This window comes from Sinocyclocheilus rhinocerous, unplaced genomic scaffold, assembly GCF_001515625.1.
Source record: "Sinocyclocheilus rhinocerous isolate Xijiao unplaced genomic scaffold, SAMN03320098_v1.1 scaffold1292, whole genome shotgun sequence".
In the NCBI taxonomy this organism is placed as follows: Eukaryota; Metazoa; Chordata; class Actinopteri; order Cypriniformes; family Cyprinidae; genus Sinocyclocheilus; species Sinocyclocheilus rhinocerous.
The window spans coordinates 887,179-911,871 of NW_015656599.1; the positions used below are offsets into that span (position 1 = coordinate 887,179).

At 39.2% G+C, this 24,693-nt stretch overlaps 2 protein-coding genes and 1 long non-coding RNA gene across 7 annotated transcripts in view; all 3 read left to right on the forward strand.

Annotated features, from left to right (window-relative positions):
• LOC107720363 (leucine-rich repeat protein SHOC-2-like) overlaps positions 1-14,633 on the forward strand; it is a 15,062-nt gene extending 429 nt beyond the window's left edge. The window contains exons 1-9 of one of the 5 annotated variants that reach the window (XM_016528048.1): positions 1,257-1,393; positions 9,883-10,869; positions 11,382-11,519; positions 11,722-11,852; positions 11,961-12,149; positions 12,376-12,498; positions 12,608-12,745; positions 12,831-12,948; positions 13,036-14,633. In XM_016528048.1, coding sequence (XP_016383534.1) covers positions 10,230-10,869; positions 11,382-11,519; positions 11,722-11,852; positions 11,961-12,149; positions 12,376-12,498; positions 12,608-12,745; positions 12,831-12,948; positions 13,036-13,244 — 1,686 coding nt within the window. In that variant the 5' untranslated portion in view covers positions 1,257-1,393; positions 9,883-10,229 and the 3' untranslated portion in view covers positions 13,245-14,633. Of the gene's footprint in view, positions 1-1,256; positions 1,394-2,073; positions 2,235-9,142; positions 10,870-11,381; positions 11,520-11,721; positions 11,853-11,960; positions 12,150-12,375; positions 12,499-12,607; positions 12,746-12,830; positions 12,949-13,035 lie in introns of those variants that run through there. The other 4 variants (XM_016528047.1, XM_016528045.1, XM_016528049.1 and 1 more) reach the window with 4 other exon arrangements.
• Position 14,634: 1 nt separating this feature from the next.
• Positions 14,635-24,693, forward strand: part of LOC107720369 (uncharacterized) — a 23,057-nt gene continuing 12,998 nt past the window's right edge. The window contains exons 1-2 of the long non-coding RNA XR_001637606.1: positions 14,635-15,763; positions 22,912-22,917. This is a non-coding gene — a long non-coding RNA (uncharacterized LOC107720369). The remainder of the gene's footprint in view (positions 15,764-22,911; positions 22,918-24,693) is intronic.
• On the forward strand, positions 19,970-22,364 carry adra2a (adrenoceptor alpha 2A). Its single transcript, XM_016528051.1, has one exon. It carries the CDS (start codon positions 20,046-20,048, stop codon positions 21,201-21,203), a length of 1,158 nt encoding a protein of 385 aa, XP_016383537.1. The 5' UTR covers positions 19,970-20,045; the 3' UTR covers positions 21,204-22,364.

A 24,693-nucleotide genomic window follows, 5' to 3' on the forward strand; every position in this document is an offset into this window, starting at 1 on the left:
GGCTTGCGAACAGAGAGAGTGAGAGGGAGAGAGAGAGAGAGAGAGAGAGAGAGAGAATAAAAAGAAAGGTGCCGGGAAAGCCAAGTATGCGTGCGGAATGCGTCTGAGCCACCCGACTGTAAACAAAAGAGTGATTTGTCCCAAAATGGTCATAGAGTCAGAGTCAACAAAGCTTTATTGCATGATTGTTGTTAGCCTACCATTTACAATATTGCGAAAGCTTATAAAATACTTATAGACAACCATACAAACATTTATTTAAAATATATAAATAAGTTATACTAAATGCAGAAAGGACAAAAAAAGAAAGAGACACAGTAACAGAAAAAAAAAATTAAAAGGAAAATAAATATATATTTATAATAAGTGTCAGTTCAACAGACAGTATAAGTCACCAGAGAGCAGTTTGTCTCCGGAAGGTCCAGTTATGACATTTTGATTAAACTTTACAAGGTCAAAAATGCACAATGAATTGTTCATAATAAGATCTATAATATGGATTTAGAAAATAAATATGGTAAGCTTCAGTGTTGGGGAAATCTACTTTTAAAAGCATTACAATATTGTGTTACTTTATAAAAAAGTAACTAATTAGACTACGTTATTTTGTTACTTTTTATGGAAAGTAATGCGTTACTTTTTCTCATCTGCCTTGCCCCTCATTGTTCTCTCTTCAGAAACAAACAAACCAAAAAGAAACACAAATGTTATATTTATCTAAAGTCATTTTAGCTTAACAGTATGGTTGATCATTGAAGGTCAGCAGCAAAGATACTGGTTAATAAAATGGAATTAAATACATAAAGGATATTTGTGCTATTTAACATGTTTGCGTCATGTCTTGAGTTTGCATTTGACTGTTTTTATTCAGTGTGAGGAATACTGAATCTGTTTTTGTGTGAGTGAGATGAGTAAAGTCAGATTTCTCAATATGCGGACAGGAGAGCTGTCATTCAATACATGAGAAAACAAAGTAACTCAGATATTTTCTTGTAAATTAAAAAGTAATGCATTACGTTACTAGTTGCTTGAAAAAAGTAATCAGGTTACGTAACTCGCGTTACTTGTAATGCGTTACACCCAACAATGGTAAGCTTTCATTTCATTCCGACTTGATGATTGCTGATTCTGGCTCTTTGAACCGATTCTTTTAAACGAACCGTTCGAAAGAACCGATTCACGGAAAGCGAGCCGGATTTTCCATCCCTAACGCACGCGCACGCGCTGCGGATTGAGCTCTTCCCGCTTTGAGCTCGAGCTGCTCCGAGTGCTGTTAGGCGGATGACAGTTTGTTTTCACAGAGGGCCTGTCTGGAAAGAAGAACGAGCGTTTGCACCTTCAGCTACGGGAACCGAGTCTTTTTTCGTCGAGATGAGGCCGCCTTTTTCCAAATGTACGCGTTTGGTGAGAAGTGTGAGGTGACAGTTACTTTTTATGGAAAGTAATGCGTTACTTTTTCTCATCTGCCTTGCCCCTCATTGTTCTCTCTTCAGAAACAAACAAACCAAAAAGAAACACAAATGTTATATTTATCTAAAGTCATTTTAGCTTAACAGTATGGTTGATCATTGAAGGTCAGCAGCAAAGATACTGGTTAATAAAATGGAATTAAATACATAAAGGATATTTGTGCTATTTAACATGTTTGCGTCATGTCTTGAGTTTGCATTTGACTGTTTTTATTCAGTGTGAGGAATACTGAATCTGTTTTTGTGTGAGTGAGATGAGTAAAGTCAGATTTCTCAATATGCGGACAGGAGAGCTGTCATTCAATACATGAGAAAACAAAGTAACTCAGATATTTTCTTGTAAATTAAAAAGTAATGCATTACGTTACTAGTTGCTTGAAAAAAGTAATCAGGTTACGTAACTCGCGTTACTTGTAATGCGTTACACCCAACAATGGTAAGCTTTCATTTCATTCCGACTTGATGATTGCTGATTCTGGCTCTTTGAACCGATTCTTTTAAACGAACCGTTCGAAAGAACCGATTCACGGAAAGCGAGCCGGATTTTCCATCCCTAACGCACGCGCACGCGCTGCGGATTGAGCTCTTCCCGCTTTGAGCTCGAGCTGCTCCGAGTGCTGTTAGGCGGATGACAGTTTGTTTTCACAGAGGGCCTGTCTGGAAAGAAGAACGAGCGTTTGCACATTCAGCTACGGGAACCGAGTCTTTTTTCGTCGAGATGAGGCCGCCTTTTTCCAAATGTACGCGTTTGGTGAGAAGTGTGAGGTGACATTTGTGTTTTGTACAGTTTTTGTGTGTGAGCTCGCTAATGCTAATGCTGTTAGCCGCAGCTGAAGGGTGGCTAATGCTAGCAGAGAGATTTCCTAAGTCAGCTTTCAAGCTGTCTGTTTGTGCCGTCACATATCACGACATGGCGAATGTGCTCTGAGTGCTTTCATTATTTTTTTCTTTAGTCAGCACTATCATGTAAGTCGATAACAATGACAGTTGTGTGGGTTTATGTGGTATAATAGCACGGAATAGTTAGCTAGCCAGCTAGCCGTATCAAAACAGACGCCCCTCATACATCCGATAATACTGATTTTTATTGCTTACCATATTTAAACGTTTTATTACACTTGTAAATGCGCTTCATGTTAATAATCTGGTCTGTTTGTAAACGAAATTAGGCATTTACTGCTTTTGCTGACCCGAGATACATATTTAGGCCCTGAATCTGCATCCAAATACACTCACTTAGACAAAGCTGTTTTATTGTCAATGTATCTTGAGTTCTGTCAGCTCTCAGAAAGAATAAAACATTGCATAGCATGGCACTTAAGGTAACGTTAAATCTGCTTCAGAGTGAAGAATAGCTAGTCTTTCATTTGAAGAGTTATGCTTGTGTGTGTAGAAGTGCATCTGTGGGTTTTCTATGGGTTTCTTGGCCTTGTTTTAAAGACAACATCATGTAGAGCTCAGCAAGTGAAATTGTCATATTTAGCGAAATCATGAACTTTCAGGTGTTAAAATAGACTGCATACAACATCCCAGTATTGCACACAAACATGCAAGGTTAAAAAACAAGAGTCATTTGCTTTTGTCTTGATGGGATTCATGTGCATTTGGGGATCTGTTTAATAAATATCAGATGCATCATCTCTGCGAGCTGATGTAAGTGTGTTAGAAGCGTGGTAAGAAAGAAGAGATGTATTTTTTTTTTCTCCTGCAGTCGGATGTAAGATTAGGAGAAAGTTGTGCAGGATGACCCCTGCCTTACAGTGCTGTTCAACAGTCTTCGCCCACCACACACATCCAGAATCGCTTCGGTTTTCTGCATATTAATTGTCCTGTTTTATTTCCTGTACTTTGGATGTTTCATTTGAGATGCACTGCCTAATAGCTGATAATTATATTACGGCTGATGATCAATGTTATTGGCTTGTTTTGTGTAGGCACCAATCCAAACGTGTACTTTTACAGAATGATTGATTACGGGTTGGTACTTTTGTAATCGAACTTTTCTGAGTGCATATAACCGTTCTTTTAAAGAAACATTTTGGGGGGAAAATCTAGTATTTACAGCCTTCTCAGTCAGCTGTCAAATGATGATGATTTTGGGACACAGGTTTTTAACAGAACAGCTTAAGCAGAGTCATACACAATAGTGAAGTGAAGTGACGTGACATGTGGCCAAGTATGGTGACCCATACTCGGAATTAGTGCTCTGCATTTATCCCATCTAAAGTGCACACACCATGAACACACACCCGGAGCAGTGGGCAGCCATTTATGCTGCGGCGCCCGGGGAGCAGTTGGGGGTTCAGTGCCTTGCTCAGGGGCACCTCAGTCGTGGTATTGAAGGTGGAGAGAGCGCTGTACATTCACTCCCTCCACCCACAATACCTGCCGGTACGAGATCGAACCCACAACCTTTGGTTTACGAGTCCGACTCTAACCATTAGGCCACGACTTCCCAAAACAGGGTTGTGATGGTAAGGAAATTTTCCCACTGGTTAATCGACGTGTGACAACACCGGTAATACCGGTATCACCGCGGGGGTGGGTGCGTTCCCTCTTTTCCTCGCTTTTCTTCGCTTTTAAATAAAGCGGCGTGCACATTTTACTTTCACTTTCAAATAGCGGCAATTCAGAGTAAAGCAATTGTTCGTTTTTAGTTCGTTTGAATTTTCCCTCTTTTCCTCGCTTTCCTTCGCTTTTAAATAGCTTAAAAGCGCAGTGCGCATTTTACTTTCACTTTTGAATTAGCGGCAGTTAGGCGTCAGTTGCTTGAATGCAACAACAAAATACAAAGTCAAACTCACTTTAGCCTATATATAAAACAGATCTACGTTTCTTATTTATTTGGTTATATATTATACATGTTTACTTACATAAAGTTTAATAGGTATACAAACTGGAAATAAGTAAACATGTATAATATATAACCAAATAAATAAGAAACGTAGGACGTTTATTAGCAAAACGAGTATGAAAGCTTGGAGGTAAATATAAATGACACAAAGTTTAAATAAAGTGAAAATCAGCAAACAATGTGGAACCAATTTAAATAAGAAACGAATGTTTAAAAAAACTTCCAAAATCACCTTAGATAAACGGCAAAAGTCAACAGGCTTTTCAAAATCCAAAATATTGCCAAACAGGCGCTTTTGCATCTCGTTTTGAAACTAAATCATCCGCGATTGTCTTGTCTGTCTCACCTCACTCTTCTTGTCAGTGAGCTCGACTCACTCTTCTCACTGGAGAAATGAAATCTGATCTGTGATGCGACTGTCGTTCAACTGCATTGAGCAGCCGCGTTCAGTTTTTAATTGTAGTGTCTGTTCTTTTACTGAACTAAATGATTTTTATTACTATAAAAAATCAAAACGACGGTGGGGGTCGGTGACGCGGTGGGCAAGTGACGTAACCGGTATTGCGGCTTAACCGTATCACCATCAGCACTGTCTATCGCGGCAAGCCTAATACACAATTGTAACTGAAACCTCAATTCATGCGTGCATATGTTTTATTTTTGAAACAGTTTTTGACCTTGTAGTGTTTAATCATAATTTCATAACTGGGCTTTCCGATGAATAGGCGATTCATCTGCGATTATGAACGTGATATTGTGTAGCTTGTCAGTGAACTACGGCTTTGTGTAGTAAATGCTGCTCCATCTGAACGCACGTGATGGAGATTTACTACTAATCACAGAACCGGCTTTACTGAGGAGATGCACATAACAATCGCATGCGATTTATCGTGCAGCCCTATATCACATCACATTTTTATGCTTTTTTCAGGATCTTGTACCACATGTGGAACAAAATTAGATTTTTTGACACATTTTTTGTATGCTTGTTACTGATTTTCAATTGATATGAACTATTTTGATAAGCTGGAAAAGTCCCACACTTAATGTACTTTAATGATCAATCATTGCTGTCACTTCTGAGCACTTGTGCCCATCCCTGTTAGAAAGGGAAGAGATGGCTACCAATTGCCATAGCCCATGTTTTAAAAGCCAGTAAAGTGATTTTTTTTTTTCTCTGTGTATGTTTAAATATTGATATGCACATGTTTGTTTTGTTTTACTTTTCCCTCATGGCAGGCTTGTTCTGCGAAACCAGTGGCTCACTCAGAAGTGGTATCAAGTGGATTTTCTGCAAAATATCTCAGCTTTGGGATTTATAGGGAGCTTATCTGAAGTCGTGCTGGCTTACCTGCATCTAATTTAAAAGAGTCACGCTATAAGAGTGTCAGCAGTGTCTAACGTTGACAGTGGAAACATACAGATCCTAAAATGAATCAAAGGCATTGTCACTGGCTGACAAAGCGACCTGTTTATAATGCAAACAAAGCGTTTTTTTGACTGCATACGAAGACAGGTCAGCAGAAACTGCTGCAGTTCACTTTTGCACTCTGCTCACCTCAAGATGTAACCAAGATTAGTTGGTGGAAGGTCATGAAACTGAAAGTTATTTTTTTCTAAAGGCGCTTTTCCACTGCATGGTACGGCTCGGCTCGGTTTGCATTTTCACTGCGGTTTAGTACCACTTTAGAGTGGGCGGGATTATAGACATGTTGTTATAGTTGCGCCGCCTCTACTGCCGCGACCTCCTGAAAAACGTTTTCATTCTGCATCGTCCCATCAAGCTCTCGCTGGATCCGCTCCTTGGCTATCAACGAGAGGAACGTCTGTACTTCCTCAACAGTCCACGAAACAGCCATTATTTTGTTGTTTAAAAAAGGTTGTTTATTGTTGTTTATGCAAGTTTAAAGCTTACAGGCTTCCGTACACCGGCGCCCGCAGCGTCTTCTGGGATTTCTAACGGCTCGATTCTCTCAAGTCTGCACTCGATGCATCCTCGATATCAAGAACACATCCGGGCACTTTCATGCGTCTTCTGTACTTGCGTTCTTGAGAATTGGAATTGGACTTCGACGGTTAATGATGACATAGAACGAGAACACAAGGACGCAAGATCACTGAAGAACGCATATTGAGAAACGGCCATTGTCTCGTGTCGCAAGTTTAATGGGAGTGGCGATTCTCTCCAGCCAATCAGTGATCAGCAGGCTTTACACGTCAAATTTTGGTAACGGTACAGCTTGCTTGGAACCTCAGCCAAGGTGGTACTGAAAAAAGAACCAGATACCAGTGGAAACCCCCCCCCCACATCAAAAGCGAGCTGTGCCTTATGAGACTTACGTTTTAGACACTATATTGCCTGTTTTTGCTTTATTTTGCCAACAAAAAAATTCCAAACACAGCCACAGTGCTGTTTTGCTTCTCTGTGCAAAATGACGGCGATTTGTTCCTGAATGAATCAACCGTTTAAATGATTCGGTTCAATTGCAATGGCTCACTTCTTAACAGTGACTTGCTGCCATCTGCTGGCGGTTTTAATTTCACATTTAAAGTATCTTTTCGTTTTTAAAATAATTGTAAATATCAGTATTCAATGTTTTATGTTTAAAATAACAAAATATTATTTATGCATTTGTAACTGTAGGTTAAATGCATTCATGTCCCTCTGTGTGGGAAATTCAGCCCATGCAGCTTCTGTGTTTCCTCTGCATTGCAAAGATGAATTTTGATGCTGATATCATTTGTTTGGTAACAGCCCACATGTCTTTTATTCTAATTGACTGATTAAATGTAAGAATTTGACTCAAAAGATGATGCACACTTTTAGAAAAAAAGGGTATAGGGACATTTAAGAGGGTTTATTCTCCAAATAACTCTTTCATGTTGCAGAAAAATGTGTTTAAAAATTGTGTATGGTCTCTTGTTCTTGTTCCAAGTTACCTTCCTATCCACTGATTTTTGCCTCTCACAAAAGCCACAAAGCCTTCCAAGAAGACAGTAAAGGCTTATGTCATGCTTGAGCTTTAGTTAGGCTGAAACTTGAAAGTTAAGTTGCACGACATAAATGCAATGTTTAGGTATTATTATTATTTTTATTACTATTATTTTTATTTATGCCTTAGTTTTAGTTTGTACTGTTTACCTTTTTTAAAGTAATGTGAATTGATTTTTGTAACTTTATTTATTTATTTTTTATATATTTGTATTTGCATTTTGAATGCAATTTGGCAATTAAATACATTAAATGGGTTTAGTTTTCACGGTTATTAATGTATGCAATTTAATCAGTACAAATGTTAATTTTTCTAAAAAGAAAACAAATTAATTGTTTATTTTAAGAGATCTATCTTATCTCTTGCATATTTAGTATTGCTCTTTAATTTAAAAAAATTACTTATCCGATTAATCGATGGAATAATCTGTAGAATACTCAATTACTAAAATAATCGATAGCTACAGCCCTAGTTTGGACTCATTCTGACAGCACCCGTTCACTGCAGAGGGTCCACTGGTGAGCAAGTGATCTAATGCTACATTTCTCCAAATCTGATGATGAAACAAACTCATCTACATCTTGGATGGTCTTTGCGAGTCTTCATGTGCACTGAGTATTGCTTTATTATTATTATTATTGCAGATGAGCTGGACTCTTTGGCCATAAAGGTCTTCTGACCTGCGGGAGGCCCGAGCTTTGAAGAGCACTCCCAAAGATTATTCCACACAGCATTAACCTTTCTGCAGCTCTGATCTGGGCTTGGACTAGGCACACACAAGCCGAGCACTTCAGCTGCGCACACACCTTTGAATTTCACAATACAGGACAGTGGAACACATGCTTATGCAAAGATAGCATCTCACAGAGTACTGAGGCGTTACTGATTCGGGCTGGTTGTGGTTTTTATTGGATTACTGGGTGTCGAATGTCTTTTGTGATTTAATGAACAGGTAAAGGTATAAAGCTTCTGTTCCTGTGATTGATGGAAACCCAATGCAAAACTGCTTTTTATGAGCAAGTAAAAAGTTGTGCAGCACTTTTCAAACTGGTTTCTCAGGGATGCAAAACATTCTGAGAAAAATTTTACAGAAAAAAAGTATTTTAGAAAATGTATTTTGGGGCTGTCATTGTAAACCTCCACTTAAATATTGATTTATTTATTTTTTTATGTTCAGCAAATTTGATATGACTATTTAACCAATCAGAAGTCATTAAAATAAATTGTTATTTGATGATTCATTATTAATGGTTTTAGTAGCAAAATAAAGTGTCTCAGATACACTGTTAACTTTTTTTTAAATGAATCTAAAGATTACTTTCCCAGTGGATCTATTGATTATTTTCAAATTAGTTGATTAATCCTTTGGTTAACTCATTATACCATTGTTTGATGCTCATTTTCAGCAAGCCCGGGAGCTGCCTTTATTGGGAATGAATGATAACAATATGATGCATAATTCCATGCACATTGTTGCATTTACGCAATCAACATCATATCGATCGACATATTTTCCAGAGAATATTTTTAGATAGTACACCTAAAAATAAAAATTAAGCCATTTGTACTCAACCTGATGTTGTTCTAATGACCTTCTTTCTTTTTTTAGACCGCAAAACAAGTTTTGCTAAAAATGTCCTGCTTGTACCCGTCCATATAATGGCAGTAAAGCGCAAAAGTATCTTTTTGGGGTACACATATACTCAAAATGGTGAAATTCCTGAGCAAGCCGGAGTGAACTTGTGCTCATGAACAGACCGACCCATTGACCAAAGTCAGGATTTTCTGATTTTAATATTGTATTTAATTTAAATTTTGACTTGTTTTTCAGCAAAACCATATGCCTTCAGAACACTTGGAGAATACTGTGAAAGAATACTTTTTCATTAATGCTTGAAGCTGGATTCTATGCACTGCCATTATGTGGATGAGCACTAGCAGGACATTTCTCATTTAGTGGTGTGAAAAAGAAATGTCATATGCCATTAGAACAACAAATAATGACTGACTTTTCATTTTTGGGTGGACTATCACTTAAACAATTTTCTTTAGTATGATGACAATATAAAACCCAGCTGTATTATTTTGGAATCAGATGGGTCCAGTTATGTTTTTGATAAAAAAAAAAATTTAAAAAAAGAAACGGCTTGGCTTTTTCCCACATCCTCAAAATGGATCTAATGCATTCTTATCAATGAAACGCTCCCAAACTTTTCCTAGTGTAAAAGCACCCTATGTAATTTTTCTTCCAGTGTGGTTAATAAGTTCCCGCAAATCCTCCAGTAAAGAATCATCTGATGCATCGCCGAAAAAGATATGAGATTTAATTGCACTTAATTGCCTGAAGTGGCTGACCATTGACGGCCTGATGCTGCTTTTTCCTGAAAGTGCTTGTGGTACAAGCATACAGGAAGGAACTGAATGTTTATTAGCTAGTGGCTCACACATTTGCGTCATTGAGGGAAGCTCATACCTTTCTCACATCTGAAAACTGAACGCAACTTTTGTCTGCAAGTCATTCCCAGCATTATACATCTTAACTGTAACCGTTTGCTTTGTTTAACAGCCAAAGGATGTGAATCCTGGCGACCCGTCTGTGTACAACAGCTCTAGCCGAGCCGAGAGAAAGAGTGCAGTTCAAACAGGCATGAGGCTGTTGGCCTCCTCGCCACACCGACTACAACAAACACGTGTCGTGCCAATGGAGTTTTAACCCCTGCAGGAGTGCAGACTGCTTGGTCCACCGAGGCTGGTGAAGAAACACAGGTATGTATGAGCACATGCAGATATAACCGCCCCTCCCTTTGGTTCGACGCCAGAACTGTCCTCGAATAACGAACAAAATACTAGAGTGAGAGAAAGCGAGCGAGAGACTGAGGGTCCCATGTGCCATTGGGCAGCGGGGCTTTCGCCATGAGCAGTACTCTGGGCAAAGATAAAGACTCTAAGGAGAGGGAACCCAAAGCTGAAGGGAAATCCAAAACCAAAGGGAAAGATGCCAAAGACGGGAAGAAAGACACAAGTGGCGCTTCGCCCGCGGTGACCTTCACTTTGGACAGCACGATAAAGCGACCCAACCCACCGCCCAGCACGCGCAAAAAATCCAGCAATGCAGAGGTCTTCAAGGATCTGAACAAGTGCCGTGAAGAGAACTCGATGCGCCTGGACCTGTCCAAGAGATCCATCCATCTGTTGCCCTCTTCCATCAAGGAGCTGACCCAGCTGACTGAGCTCTACCTGTACAGTAACAAGCTGCAAAGCCTGCCAGCCGAGGTGGGATGCCTGTCGGGGCTGGTGACGCTGGCGCTCAGCGAGAACTCTCTCACCAGCCTGCCCGACTCGCTGGACAACCTGAAGAAGTTGCGTATGCTCGACCTGCGGCATAACAAGCTGCGGGAGATCCCAGCCGTGGTCTACCGCGTCACCTCCCTCACCACGCTCTACCTGCGCTTTAATCGGATCACCACCGTGGAGAAGGACATCAAGAATCTGTCCAAACTCACCATGCTCAGCATCCGAGAGAACAAGATTAAACAGCTACCCGCAGAGATCGGTGAGTGAGCTGCTACTTATAACTATTCCTTTGAACTGTTCCTAATGTCTGTGAAAGAAGTTTTTTTTTTAAATATTAAAAATATATATATATATAGTACTGGTCCATATTGGACATTACAGTTTGCCGTACAGCTGTGCATGCTCATTTTCATTATCTTTACATTTGGCATCATCTAGCAGTCACTTAAAGTTAAACTGACCCATTTTTACATATTTAACATATTTTGATAACAGTTTAATGTAATTAAAATCTCAGAATGAATGATTAGCAAATGTCAAAATGAATATCTGTATCATATATCTTATCAGTTTCCTGCTTCCCATATATGCGCTGCTCTGGGTTTTTACAAAATGATTGACAGGCAAAAGGACCCTCAGTCTTCTGATTGGTTAACAAATCTGGCCATATCTCATTTATAAATGAGTATCATTACACAAAATCTCTTGTATCATATTTGTGTATGAAAGATCAGTGTTCATTTGCGAGGATTCTGCCGGCTTGTGTTATAGGTGAGCTCTGTAACTTGATTACGCTGGATGTAGCCCACAACCAGCTGGAGCACCTTCCTAAAGAGATTGGCAATTGCACTCAGATCACCAACCTTGACCTGCAGCACAACGAACTTCTTGACCTACCTGAGACTATAGGTGAATCTAATCTTTATTGACAGAAGCAAAACATTTTACTAAACAGCTCTGCTGTTGGTTATTTGTTGATTTGGTGAGAGTTAATTTGTACTTTATAATTCTGTATAATCTCATCAGTGGAGAAAGTATGCGTAGATGTAAATTAGATTAAATCAACAGTTTACAGATTTGAATCAAAAACTATGTTGATTTACTGCTTTAGGTAACTTGTCAAGTATAAACCGTCTGGGTCTGAGGTACAACCGTCTATCAGCGATCCCTCGATCTTTATCGAAGTGCCGAGAGCTGGAGGAGCTCAACCTTGAAAACAACAACATCTCAGTGTTACCAGAGGTGAGGCTTAGTTCAGCTCATTACAGCTTTTAATAATTAGCAGTTTTAAATAATTTCAATTGTCCCCTTTTGTAAATATTATGTTGGTCCTTGTCTGTTTCTCGTCAGGGTCTTCTCTCCAGTCTGGTGAACCTGACGAGTCTGACGCTGGCACGAAACTGTTTCCAGTCTTACCCAGTGGGCGGCCCATCCCAGTTCTCCACCATCTACTCACTCAACATGGAGCACAACCGTATCAACAAGATCCCTTTCGGCATCTTCTCCCGAGCCAAAGTGCTCAGCAAGCTCAATATGAAGGTGAGAGCGCATCCACTCAATCACTGCTGAAGATATGTAGGTAACAAACTTGCCCTGAAGGAGACATAACTAGAGACCTGAATTTGGCAGAGGGTTGTTGGTGTTTTTTTGTTTTTTTTACACCTGGACCAATAAGCAGCCACCCTAGCATCGTTGTGGCTAGTTTTGCATGGCCAAACAAAAAATTATAATACCATTCCGTACTTTTTTGAAACTATGTTTACAGGACAACCAGTTAACGTCTCTTCCGCTGGATTTTGGGACGTGGACCAGTATGGTAGAGCTGAACCTGGCAACAAACCAGCTTACCAAGATTCCAGAGGATATCTGTGGACTTGTGTCTTTAGAGGTGACACTCTTCTGTATTTTACCATCACTCGGGTTCATGACAGCAAACTCATTTTTGTCATGTAGTTGGGCTTGTGTTTTGGCTCATCGTTTTCCTTTGGTACCTTCAGGTCCTCATATTGTCCAACAATCTCTTGAAGAAGTTGCCTCATGGGATAGGAAACTTACGGAAACTGCGAGAGCTTGACCTGGAGGAGAACAAACTGGAGTCCCTCCCAAATGAGATAGCTTACCTTAAGGATCTGCAGGTAGAACATTTTCTTACATTTTCTAAATTGTATAGATGCTGTTATAGTGGTTAGTGTGAAACTCATTTCTGGCATTTCTTTGCAGAAACTTGTGTTGACCAATAATCAGCTGACCACTTTGCCAAGAGGAATCGGTCACCTGACCAACCTGACATACCTGGGCTTGGGAGAGAACCTGCTGCAGCACCTACCTGAGGAGATTGGTACGAGCTCACCGCTGCCCTCAAACGCACACGGCCACACACATTCATACGCAGCTCGCTTACGGCCTTCCTCTCTCCAACCCACAGGTACACTGGAGAACCTGGAGGACCTGTACCTGAACGACAACCCTAACCTGCACAGTCTGCCGTTCGAGCTGGCGCTGTGCAGTAAGCTGTCCATCATGAGCATAGAGAACTGCCCCCTCAGCCACCTCCCGCCGCAGATCGTCGCCGGAGGCCCGTCCTTTATCATCCAGTTCCTCAAGATGCAGGGTCCCTACCGCGCCATGGTCTGAGATGGCTCTCACACTGTACAAAGAGGAAACCGAATCGCCACACGACGTTACCTTCGTCGTCATTATATCTAGGACAGGAAACTGCGTAACTGGGTTCCTATTGGTGGAGGAATCGTAGCCAGTTAGATCCCCTTTACCCCAGTAGAAAACAATGTCTAGACTTCAGTTGCCAAAATTAATGTACATTAGTGATTCTGAAGAGGCGCTCTTAAAATGTTTCAGTCATTTTGCCAATTTATTGAAAGTCATTATAGGGGTTTCGTCGCCAGGAAACAGTTGTATGCAAAAACAAAACAATTCATTTTTGCTGCTGCCGCCATACTGTATGTGAGTTTTTTTTGTTTTGTTTTTGTCATCCCACAACCAAAAGATTTTTATTGTACAGAGGAGCTGTTTTGGAAGCAGTGAACAAATTTTAGTTCTTTTTGTATTATTATTATTCTAGAATTGTGCCTATTCAGTGCAGTTGGGTGGTTTGTGTCTGAACATTATTATCCAAGACGTTTTTAATACAAAAAGGATGAATTTACAAAAGTATAATTTATTCCGTAATTCCTTTTCATTTTGTAATTATTGTCGATTATTTTGTCGCTCCCTTTTTTTAAATATTCATTCCTCTTCGCTGTCGGGACGTGTTGCTGCGCATGACGTTTTAAAATGATGAATCCACAATCTTTTTTTCCCTGTGAAATAGTGAAGTAACCGATGAATCAAATTGTTTTTTGATAGCAATCACGTCACGTCACTCAGAGGTGCAGGTCTGGTTTCGGCCGTCTCTGTTTTGGACGTGGGGTTTAGGATTGTTTACTTGTTTGCCATATCCACAGTGTTGCGCTCTGCTTGTGTCCTATCGGTGAAAGTCACATCTCCGTATCAGGTGCTGAACAGTGCTAGCAGTTAAAGGCCCGCGTTTACTGTGAGGAATGCCAAACGCCCATTCAACATCACTTCCCTCCTTTTTTTAAATTCTGCATTTGAAGGATTTTTTTGGTCAGTGTCATCGGACCGATTTAAACTTTTGCCTGTGATTTTCTGCTCTTTTAAATTCACAGAATATTAAACAATGGTTACCGGGTTTTTTTGTTTTTTTTGCACCATTTATCCCACACACACTCTTATGCTGCTGCTTTTAATGCACTTTGTATTGATATTTGGCATCCCCCTCAAGTAAAAGGGTTGCGACATTTCATGTTACCGATTAAACGTATGGAAGGGGGCATTTATTATTATTTCTGAAGTAGTTTCTTTTATTTTAATTCTCTATCATGTATATTTTATAACAATTAATGAAAAAAATTGCCTCAGCAAATTCAAACTATAACATTCTCTTAAGAACTTTTTTTTTTCCCCAAGGCTTTGACGCTTTTTCTCTTTATTAAATGTTTTGATTTAAACTTCTATCTGACTAGTTTGTGTTTCTATACATTTAAAAAGTCATATCAGTTTCAACTGGTGCAGATCATCAAAGTATTGCAATTAAAATCCCAAAATGTGTTCATTATACAAATTTGCTAACTTTTTTTTTTCACCTTTTCAAACAATGGAGTTGTTTCTTTCAAAATGGAATTTCTTTTGGTTTAGTATTATATCAAGCGACTGTAATTTTCCACCTCCACTTTAGTTTATCAAGCCAAATGTATTTTGTGTTGTGTCCACCTTGTTTCTTTTCTTTTTTTTTTTTACATTTCCTCTCGCTCTTTCCTTTGATTCATAAGGACATTGTGTACATTGGCAGCAGTGTAAAGGCTTCGGAGAGGCACTTCGCATTCGTGGAGCCATGAAAAGGACACAAATCGCTGCTTTTTTATCAGCCAGCAGAACCTGTTGCTGCTTATGGACCTCCTAGAAACGTAATGCTGTAAAAGAACCGGCCCGCGTGAGACGTTACGGGACTGGCTTCTCGGGCCGGTTCTACCAGCACAGATGTTCTGCTACAGATGAAATCCCTCTGGACCTGCTCGGTGCATATCTTGCACCTGATGCAGATGCTGAATAAAAACAAAAAAACGACAAAAATATAAACATTGTAAAAAGGGCTTTCTCTGTTCATGCTTAACTATACACCAGAGGCATTGCATTCCTGGTTTTGTATAAAAGCTTCCTTTTGTGTGCGTGTGAGGGAATAGTTAGATGTTAACAAAATGGAATTATTATGTGACAATAAATGCCTTTGAGTACTTCAAGTGAGACGTGCATTAGGGACGTGGCCTTGTGACGCGTTCTATTTAAGTTACTTTTTTTTTTTTTCCCCAGCATTTATATGCCATTTATGCAGGGGAATGGGGCTGGTTTTATGTAGGTTAACAGTATGATCGGCTTCGGATGAGAATGCATCACAAATCAGGAATGTAGTCAAAAAAGACAATAAATACATAATAATTGTACTTTTAATGGTGAATACTGACAGCGCGGTTATAATCAGCCGGGGTGGCAATTTTAATTTTGATCTTGTATTTTTCTGGTGAATCCTTATGATTGGAGTTTAAAGGGTATGGTTTATTTTTTTATATATATTGTCTGTGCATTTAGGGTAATAGAAATTGTATAAATGAAGTTAATTTTCCATGTTTTTATTATTATTTTTTTTTTAAACATAGGAATGTTACATGTTTCCTGCTTTTTTTCTTGCCTTGCTATGTATAGGACACAAGCATGTTTATTTTCTTTCTTTTTTCTTTCTTTTTTTTTTATTCATAATTGTCTGGTTGCATGGACAGGGCTGTAAAAAAAAAAAGTACACGATAAAAATGTTGCTCTTTCTTAACTGCAAAACGGTTTTTTTTTTTTTTTGGACCGTTCATAGGGTATCAAGTGCTGTGCAGATATGTCTAACGTACTTTTCTCTAGAAAAACAGCCTTAAAGGTGACTCTTGGTTTGTTTGTTTCTGACTCAGCCCGAGCGAGTAACAGGACCCTCTTCCATCAGATCAAGTCTTTGATTTGAGAAGCATTCTTCAAATAAATGTTCATTTGACTGCCTTATGAATGTCAAATGTCCTCCTCTCTCACCCGTCATACATTTTTAAATGATCAGTCCAGATCAATAATCAATCTGATCAACAATCCACTCAAATTGTTTCTGTCAGAGAGTATATAACTGTTATTTATTTGCCTGTTAAACTATATATCTATCTGTGATTCTGACTGTCCATCTCTATCTATCTGTCCGTCTATCTATCTGTCGGTCTCTGTCTGTCTGTCTATCTGTTTATCTATCTGTCAGGGATTCTGTCTGTCTGTCGTCTATCTGTCTGGGATTCTGTCTGTCTATCATCTATCTACGTCTGTCTGTCTGTCTGGGATTCTGTGTCTATTTCATCTGTCTGTCAGTCTATATGTCTGGCTGTCTGTCTATCATCTGTCTGTATCTGTCTGTCTATCATGTCTATCATCTGTCTGCATCTGTCTATCTGTCTGTCTATCATCTGTCTGTATCTGTCTATCTATGTCTGTCATGTCTATCATCTCTCTGTCTATCTGTCTTAGTAAAAATGTTTGAACACATGACTGAAATAGCTGAAGATCATGAAAATATTTTCCTCTAAATGTTTAAAATGGATTTTGTTGATATAATTTTTAGTACATAATTTAAATTAAAATGTAAATACTCTTAACTGATGAGTTTAAACTGATAGTGAAGGAAAAGCATCCCAAAAATGACCAGCATATACAGGTACATCTCAAAAAATTAGAATATCATGAAAAAGGTCAATATTTTTTGTCACTCATTTCAGAAAGTGAAACCCATATATTATATGGATTCATTACACAGAGTGAAATATTTCAAGCCTTTATTTCTTGAAATTTTGATTATGGCTTGCAGATAATGAAAACCCAAAATTCAGTGTCTCAGAAAATTAGAATATCACATAAGATCAAAAAAAAAAGGATATTTTAAACAGAAATGTCAGGCTTCTGAAAAGTATGTTCATTTCTATGCACTCAATACTTGGTTGGGCCTCCTTTTGCATGAATTACTGCATCAATGCGGCGTGGCATGGAGGCAATCAGCCTGTGGCACTGCTCAGGTGTAATGGAAGCCCAGGTTGCTTTGATAGCGGCCTTCAGCTCATCTGCATTGTTGGGTCTGGTGTCTCTCATCTTCCTCTTGACAATACCCCATAGACTCTCTATGGGTTTCAGGTCAGGCGAGTTTGCTGGCCAATCAAGCACAGTAACACCATGGTCATTGAACCAGCTTTTGGTACCTTTGGCAGTGTGGGCAGGTGCCAAGTCCTGCTGGAAAATGAAATCAGCATCTCCATAAAGCTTGTCAACAGAAGGAAGCATGAAGTGCTCTAAAATTTCCTGGTAGATGGCTGCGTTGACTGTGGACTTCAGAAAACACAGTGGACCAACACCAGCAGATGACATGTCAGCCCAAATCATCACTGACTGTGGAAACTTCACACTGGACTTCAAGCAACATGGTTTCTGTGCCTCTCCACTCTTCCTCCAGACTCTGGGACCTTGATTTCCAAATGAAATACAAAATTTACTTTCATCTGAAAAGAAGACGTTGGACCACTGAGTAACAGTCCAGTTCTTTTTCTCCACAGCCCAGGTAAGACGCTTCTGACGTTGTCTCTGGTTCAGGAGTGGCTTGACACGAGGAATGCGACATTTGTAGCCCATGTCTAGGATTCGTCTGTGCATAGTGGCTCTTGATGCGCTGACGCCAGCCTCAGTCCACTCCTTGTGAAGCTCCCCCAAATTCTTGAATGGATTTTGCCTGACAATCCTCTCAAGGCTGCGGTTATCCCTTTTGCTGGTGCACCTTTTCCTACCACACTTTTTCCTTCCACTCAACTTTCTATCAATATGCTTGGATACAGCACTTTGTGAACAACCAGCTACTTTAGCAATGAACTTTTGTGGCTTACCCTCCTTGTGGAGGGTGTCAATGACTGTCTTCTGGACATCTGTCAAGTCAGCAGTCTTCCCCATGATTGTGTAGCCTACTGACCCAGACTGAGACACCATTTAAAGGCTCAGGAAACCTTTGCAGGTGTTTTGAGGTAATTAGCTGATTAGGGTGTGACACCATGACTTTCCAATATTGAACTTTTTCACAATATTCTAATTTTCTGAGACACTGAATTTTGGGTTTTCATTATCTGTAAGCCATAATCATCAAAATTTCAAGAAATAAAGGCTTGAAATATTTCACTCTATGTGTAATGAATCTATATAATATATGGGTTTCACTTTCTGAAATGAGTGACAAAAAATATTGACCTTTTTCATGATATTCAAATTTTTTTAGATGTTCCTGTATGTGAACTCCTTCAATACTGCTTCAAATGCATCCCATGATGCACATTAAATAGTTTCTTTCACATTGCTCACATTTGTTCACTACATAAATCCCATCTATCATCTGCTCAATGTGTAAGTCGTCAGGGGTCAGCAACTCTGGCCCTCGAGATCCGCTTTCCTGCAGAGTTTCGCTTCAGCCCTGATCAAACACACCTGAACAAGCTCATCAAGCTCTTCACGATCGCTATAAAGCTACAGCCAGGTAATTTTGCTCGGGGTTAAAGCTAAAATCTGCAGGAAAGTGCATCTCAATGGCTAGTTTCCCGGCTCTGGTGCAGGTGTAAATACCGTGTGCTGATATTTCCGGAAGGTGTCGCTGTTTCATCGATCCTCGCTCTCGCAGAATGACTGAGCTGCACTGGTTACCTCTTTCTCATTCATCACCTCGCCTGGTACTTGAAAAACTATTTTGCAGTAAAGTTTTCAGTTATTATTAGGGTTCCCACGGTCATGGAAAGCCAGGAAATGTGAGGGGATCTTAAAAAGGTTGATTTTCAGCCCTGGAGACGTCCTAGAAATAAGACCCCAGTGAGTGCAAATCTTTTTACTCCGTTTAGTCAGCTCTAAAATGTTTCATTGAGTACATATTCCTAAAATTAGTTTGAAATTCAAATCAGTGTGTATATATAATGGCCTTTATGTATTAAATCATTATAAACTACTAGATTATTCAGTTGTAACTGTATAAAAATGATGTAGTTATTTTTAGGCCATGTTGTTACTCAAGTCGATAATTTATCAGCGATAAATAGTTGATTCTCTCTTGTTCAGGCAAACACTAAAACAAGTAGTTTAACTGATTTAAACCAGTCAGGCACCGGGACGTATAAAAGGGTGTTTTCAGTGGTTTCTGGACATGCTTTTGGCGTTCCCGCCGCGCCTCTCGAGTCTCGGCGGCTGCTAAGCAACGTGGAATCGGAGGCTGGCGGCCTGGCGCTTCGAGAAAGAGGGCGGGGCTCGCGCGCGGCACACGAGGGAGGTCATTTAGAACGCGTCTCTCCCGCACACACAGCAGGCTAATGTGATCGCCCCTCGGTTAGCTCCGTGCGCGCACAGCTGAGCTGAGCGCTGGTGATGAAGCGCTGTCTTCTCATGCTCCACCGAGGAGATGCGAGGAATTAATCATGCCGTTTTTCTCATGCTGAGCGACTTAGTTACACTCTGAGGAAGATTTCTTGGTTTCACAAGTTTGTGGGTCGTATCAGGCTTTTTTTCACTAAGGTAAGGTCCATTCCTGTCTTGCTTTTTGCTGTTAGTATAGTATTGTGGTATTTTTGAACAAAGTATGAGAAAGAAATCGATTATATTTTTGATATTATAACTTACCTTTGTTTCTAAAACCTTATTTTTTTCCTTATTTTTTAGATGCCAAAATGACAAAAAAAAGTATCTTTTGTCTTCAATAATACAGAAAAAAAATGAAGTGTCATCGACCAAAAACATAATTTCAGTTGTGAGAGGAAGAGATTGTGATTCTCAGCAATGAGGTGTGACAATTCGACCAATGGGACAGATACGCCATACACCCTGCTGGTGGCCCTTCCTATGAGCGTCCTGGTGGGGCTCCTCATCCTCCTCATTGTCTTTGGCAATGTGCTGGTGATCATCGCCGTGTTCACGAGCCGAGCTCTCCGGGCTCCTCAGAACCTGTTCCTGGTGTCGCTGGCCTCTGCTGACATATTGGTGGCCACTCTGGTGATGCCGTTCTCGTTGGCGAATGAGCTGATGGGCTGCTGGGCCTTTGGGCAGGTTTGGTGCGAAATCTACCTGGCCTTGGACGTTCTCTTCTGCACGGCCTCGATCACTCACCTGTGCGCCATCAGTCTGGACAGGTACTGGTCGATCACACAAGCCATCGAGTACAACCTCAAGCGCACACCGCAACGAATCAAGCGCATTATTTTTATAGTTTGGATCATCGCTGCCGTGATCTCCTTCCCGCCTCTTATTACCATGAAGAAGGAAGAGGGGAACACCTGCAAAATCAACGAAGAAAAATGGTACATTGTTTCCTCTTCCATCGGCTCGTTTTTCTTGCCTTGCATCATCATGGTCCTCGTGTACATCCGAATCTACCAGATCGCCAAGAAGAGAACCAGAGCGCCACCTGGGGACCGGAGGAAAAAGGAAGCGGGCAAGAAGGAGAACGATCCCCATGAGAAGCTCAATGGGAATCCGAACCCCAAACAGGACGACAAGGGCGAGATAAACGGCATGGACATGGAGGAATCGTCCTCCTCGGACCACAAGGTCTCCAACCCTTGCTCCCTCAAGAAGAAGAGCTCAAAAGGAAAGACTAAGCGGAGCCAAATCAAACCGGGGGACGGTGACAAGAGCGAGGTCCTCCAGACCACCAAGACCAGCAGGTGGAAGGGCCGTCAAAACCGGGAAAAGCGCTTCACGTTCGTCCTGGCGGTGGTCATAGGCGTGTTCGTCATCTGCTGGTTCCCGTTTTTCTTCACCTACACGTTGACGGCATTTTGCAAAAGCTGTGTGCCGGAAACTCTTTTCAAGTTCTTCTTCTGGTTCGGCTACTGCAACAGCTCCCTCAATCCCATTATATACACCATCTTCAATAATGACTTCCGAAGATCCTTCAAGAAGATCCTCTGCCGGAGAGATAACAGGAGAGTGGTGTGAATGGGTTGCTGTTTTTCTTTTCCCTTTTTTTCCTTTAGCCAGTGTAATATATCACCTGGTGTTTATGGGAAGTACTTGTGTACAGTAAGCCAACATGTTGTGTGTCGTTATACAACAAGTCTGAAGAGGAAAAAATAGACTCTTACATGCTTTGTACAAATGCAACAATGCATGATTATGCAATTACAGCACAATGCAGATTCGTCCATTTCTGAAGTGTATTGTTGTGTCGCTCTTGATATACAGGGAGTGGTGTAGTTTCGTAATTCTGGTATTTTGTCATCCGCCAACGTGGAGGGACATATTCAAAGACAATGCATCACAAACCATGCTGGATGTTGTTTAAAATGTGAAAAAAAAAAATGTTTTTAAGTGCCAAAGGACTACAAACTTGGCCTTCAAGCCTCATAATGTGCTGCAAAACTGTCAAACTATGCTGCAACGTGCATGTCGATGTGTTTATTTTCCCTGACATATTGTATAATTAATTGTGAAGGTGTTGATATTATTTGGTGGATTAATTGTATTTTTTTTATCCCTGCCAGTAACGGTTCATTTAAAATCTTGCTGTGGACCATTAAGCAAAAAGATGTTGAGCTTGTCTGACTGGAACCTGACAGGCCGGTGTCATGACAAATTTCTCCGGCTTCTGATGTACTTTATATCTGTCACCATAGATATAATGGATGGATCTTTAGTATCACAACACAAGGGATAGTTTCCGTCTGCGACTAATAAACTGTGTCAAACAGGCTGCTGGTTTAGCTTGCGAATTTGTAGAAATGCACAACAAAAGAGAGTTGAATATTCAACAAGATATCGAATGACTGACAACAGAGTTTCTCCATGTCAAGGTGAGGTCAGGCCTCTCGCTGTGCTGGTTTTTTTCCCCCCTCGGGACGCATGGAGTGACTGGAGATATCCAGTTGTAGAGAGATGGAGTAGGTGTCCAGTCCAATTGCTAAAATGGAAGAAAACAAAGGTCTTGAATGACATCTACAAACTACCTGTCACTGTGTGTTATTGCCATATCTGAAAAACCTATGTATGGCTATTACATAATATTGGTTTTCCGGTTGTGCTTTCAACGTGTTTAACCATTGAGGTCTGAAAAAAAATTAGCACATACAAAGAGAGAAAACACTCAAAAAAAAAAAAAAAGTACAGCCTTTTTTTTTTTGTCTGGTATCATTCTAGAAAGGCAACTGGATGATTTTTCTTATGAAAAGCAAAGCTTCACTTATGGGATCAGACTCTGGAAGAGTTAAAAGTATCTTCACAAAAGCAAAAATTGTGTTTACAGCAATGCGTTTACAATGGAAACAAAGTACTGACTGGGATAAATATCAAAATACACAGTTTTGAAAGTATAACCACAAAACTAAGCAATTTTAGACGGATCCCTGACTGACAGCATCAACTAACACCGTAGATTATTCTAGAAAAGACGCACCCGCTTAGAAAGTTTGTTTGATTGACATGCAAACTGACCAATCACGCGTTTATCTGATAATATTCCTTTAACTCCCTTATTTTGCACCTTAGAACTTCTCTAAACCTTAGATAATCACATGGAATTGCTCAATCTCCTCGACTTTCTCACATTTAATGAACAAACGAGAAAAGTTGCTGTTATCTGTCAGCGATTATATCGTCAATTTCAATTATTTTGCCCGTCTCTCGGTTCAGTTTGACTTTAATGTCTCAGCTGACCGTTCACCTCAGAAATCCGGTGGCTTAGTGCCTCACAATTATGTGATTTACGCATTTCATTTTTTCACCCCCCGAGCAAATTCAGGAATAGCATTTTACAAACCGCGGTGTAGTTCCCCAGTGGCAGCAATACATTTATATGCTGGAGAGAATGTGTTGAGACCTTCATAATTACAATGGATCATGATCATTTCATCTCATATATAATCATCATTAAATCGTCAAGACAGTGGGGTGATAATTACGAAGTTTAAAATAAGGTTTTTATTGCACGGACCTGTATCGCCGGTTTCCGAACCTTTTACGAACTGACATAAAAGTATTAAATGGGAACGTTAAAGATGTCGGGAGGGAGGAGGAGGTGCGTGGATCCTGCCGGCCGTCCTGAAGTGTGAGTGGGAGACCAGAGAGATGGCCGTGCGGTGATGAACAGGGACATTCAGTGGGAGTGCAGGGGGTTATACTGATGAGCTTCACTTCAGAAGTGTGAATGAGCGGGAGGAGGGTGTTTTGGTCAACTTTGAGAGAGAGAACTTGATAATTAATTACATCAGCGCAGGTGAGGGCTGTGAGGACAACCGCCGCCAGGTTTTTCAATAGCTAGTTTGTCAAAGACAGGGCTGTGAATAAAATCAATCAATCAAACAAACAAATATTTTATTATTATTTTAAAATTATAACAATAATAATTAATTTTATAATAACAGTAATAATAATAATAATTATTATTATCAGGGAAGGTTTATGCTTTATGCCACTCTTCAATGAACAGACCCCAATAAATCTGGACAAAACAGTGCTTATGTCTTTGAAATTATTGGTTCTTATTACTTTTGTGTACTTTTATGCTAATTTCCTTGGTTTTTATAAAAAAGAATCACAATAGTTATTATAATTTGATGTTTATAAAAAACAATAATCATAATCATTACAATATCAACATTAAATAATAATAATAATAATTATTATTAATTATCTTAAAAATACCTTTGTACAATTATCATCATAATAATATATTATACTATTTTTTACAACAACTATTATTATTATTGTTTTTTATCTTAAAATACCTTTGCACAATTATAATAATAATACATTATACAATAAAAAAAAAACACAGTAACAACATCTGTAAATCTGAACAAAAATCTGAAAATAAATAAATAAAAATAAATGTTATGCCTTAATAAAATCCTAAAATAATAAAATGAAAGAAAGAATAAAGTAAAAATAAAATAAAAAAGGAACGAACGAAAAAGAAAAAAGTTCAATAATAATACTAATTTAATATTATTAAATATATTATTATTACATTGCAATAATTATTATCACAATAATTATTACATAAGATTTAAATATAAATTGTAAAATATAATAATCAAAATAATAATCCATATTATTATTAAGAATAATAATCATAATTAAAAGAATTAAATTAAAAGAATTAAAAGAAGAAAGTCCATATATTGTATGCTAATTTCTTTCGTTTGTTGTTATTATTCAACATTAAGTATCATGTATAATAATAAAATATATTACTATTTTAATTTAAGATAATCATAATTAAATTTCAAATCATTAAAATTAAGATAATAAAAATAATATTATTGATATTATTAATTATCTAACAGTCATTCTGTTGTATTATATATATATATATATATATATATATATATATACAGTGGGTGCGGAAAGTATTCAGACCCCCTTAAATTTTTCACTCTTTGTTATATTGCAGCCATTTGCTAAAATCATTTAAGTTAATTTTTTTTCCTCA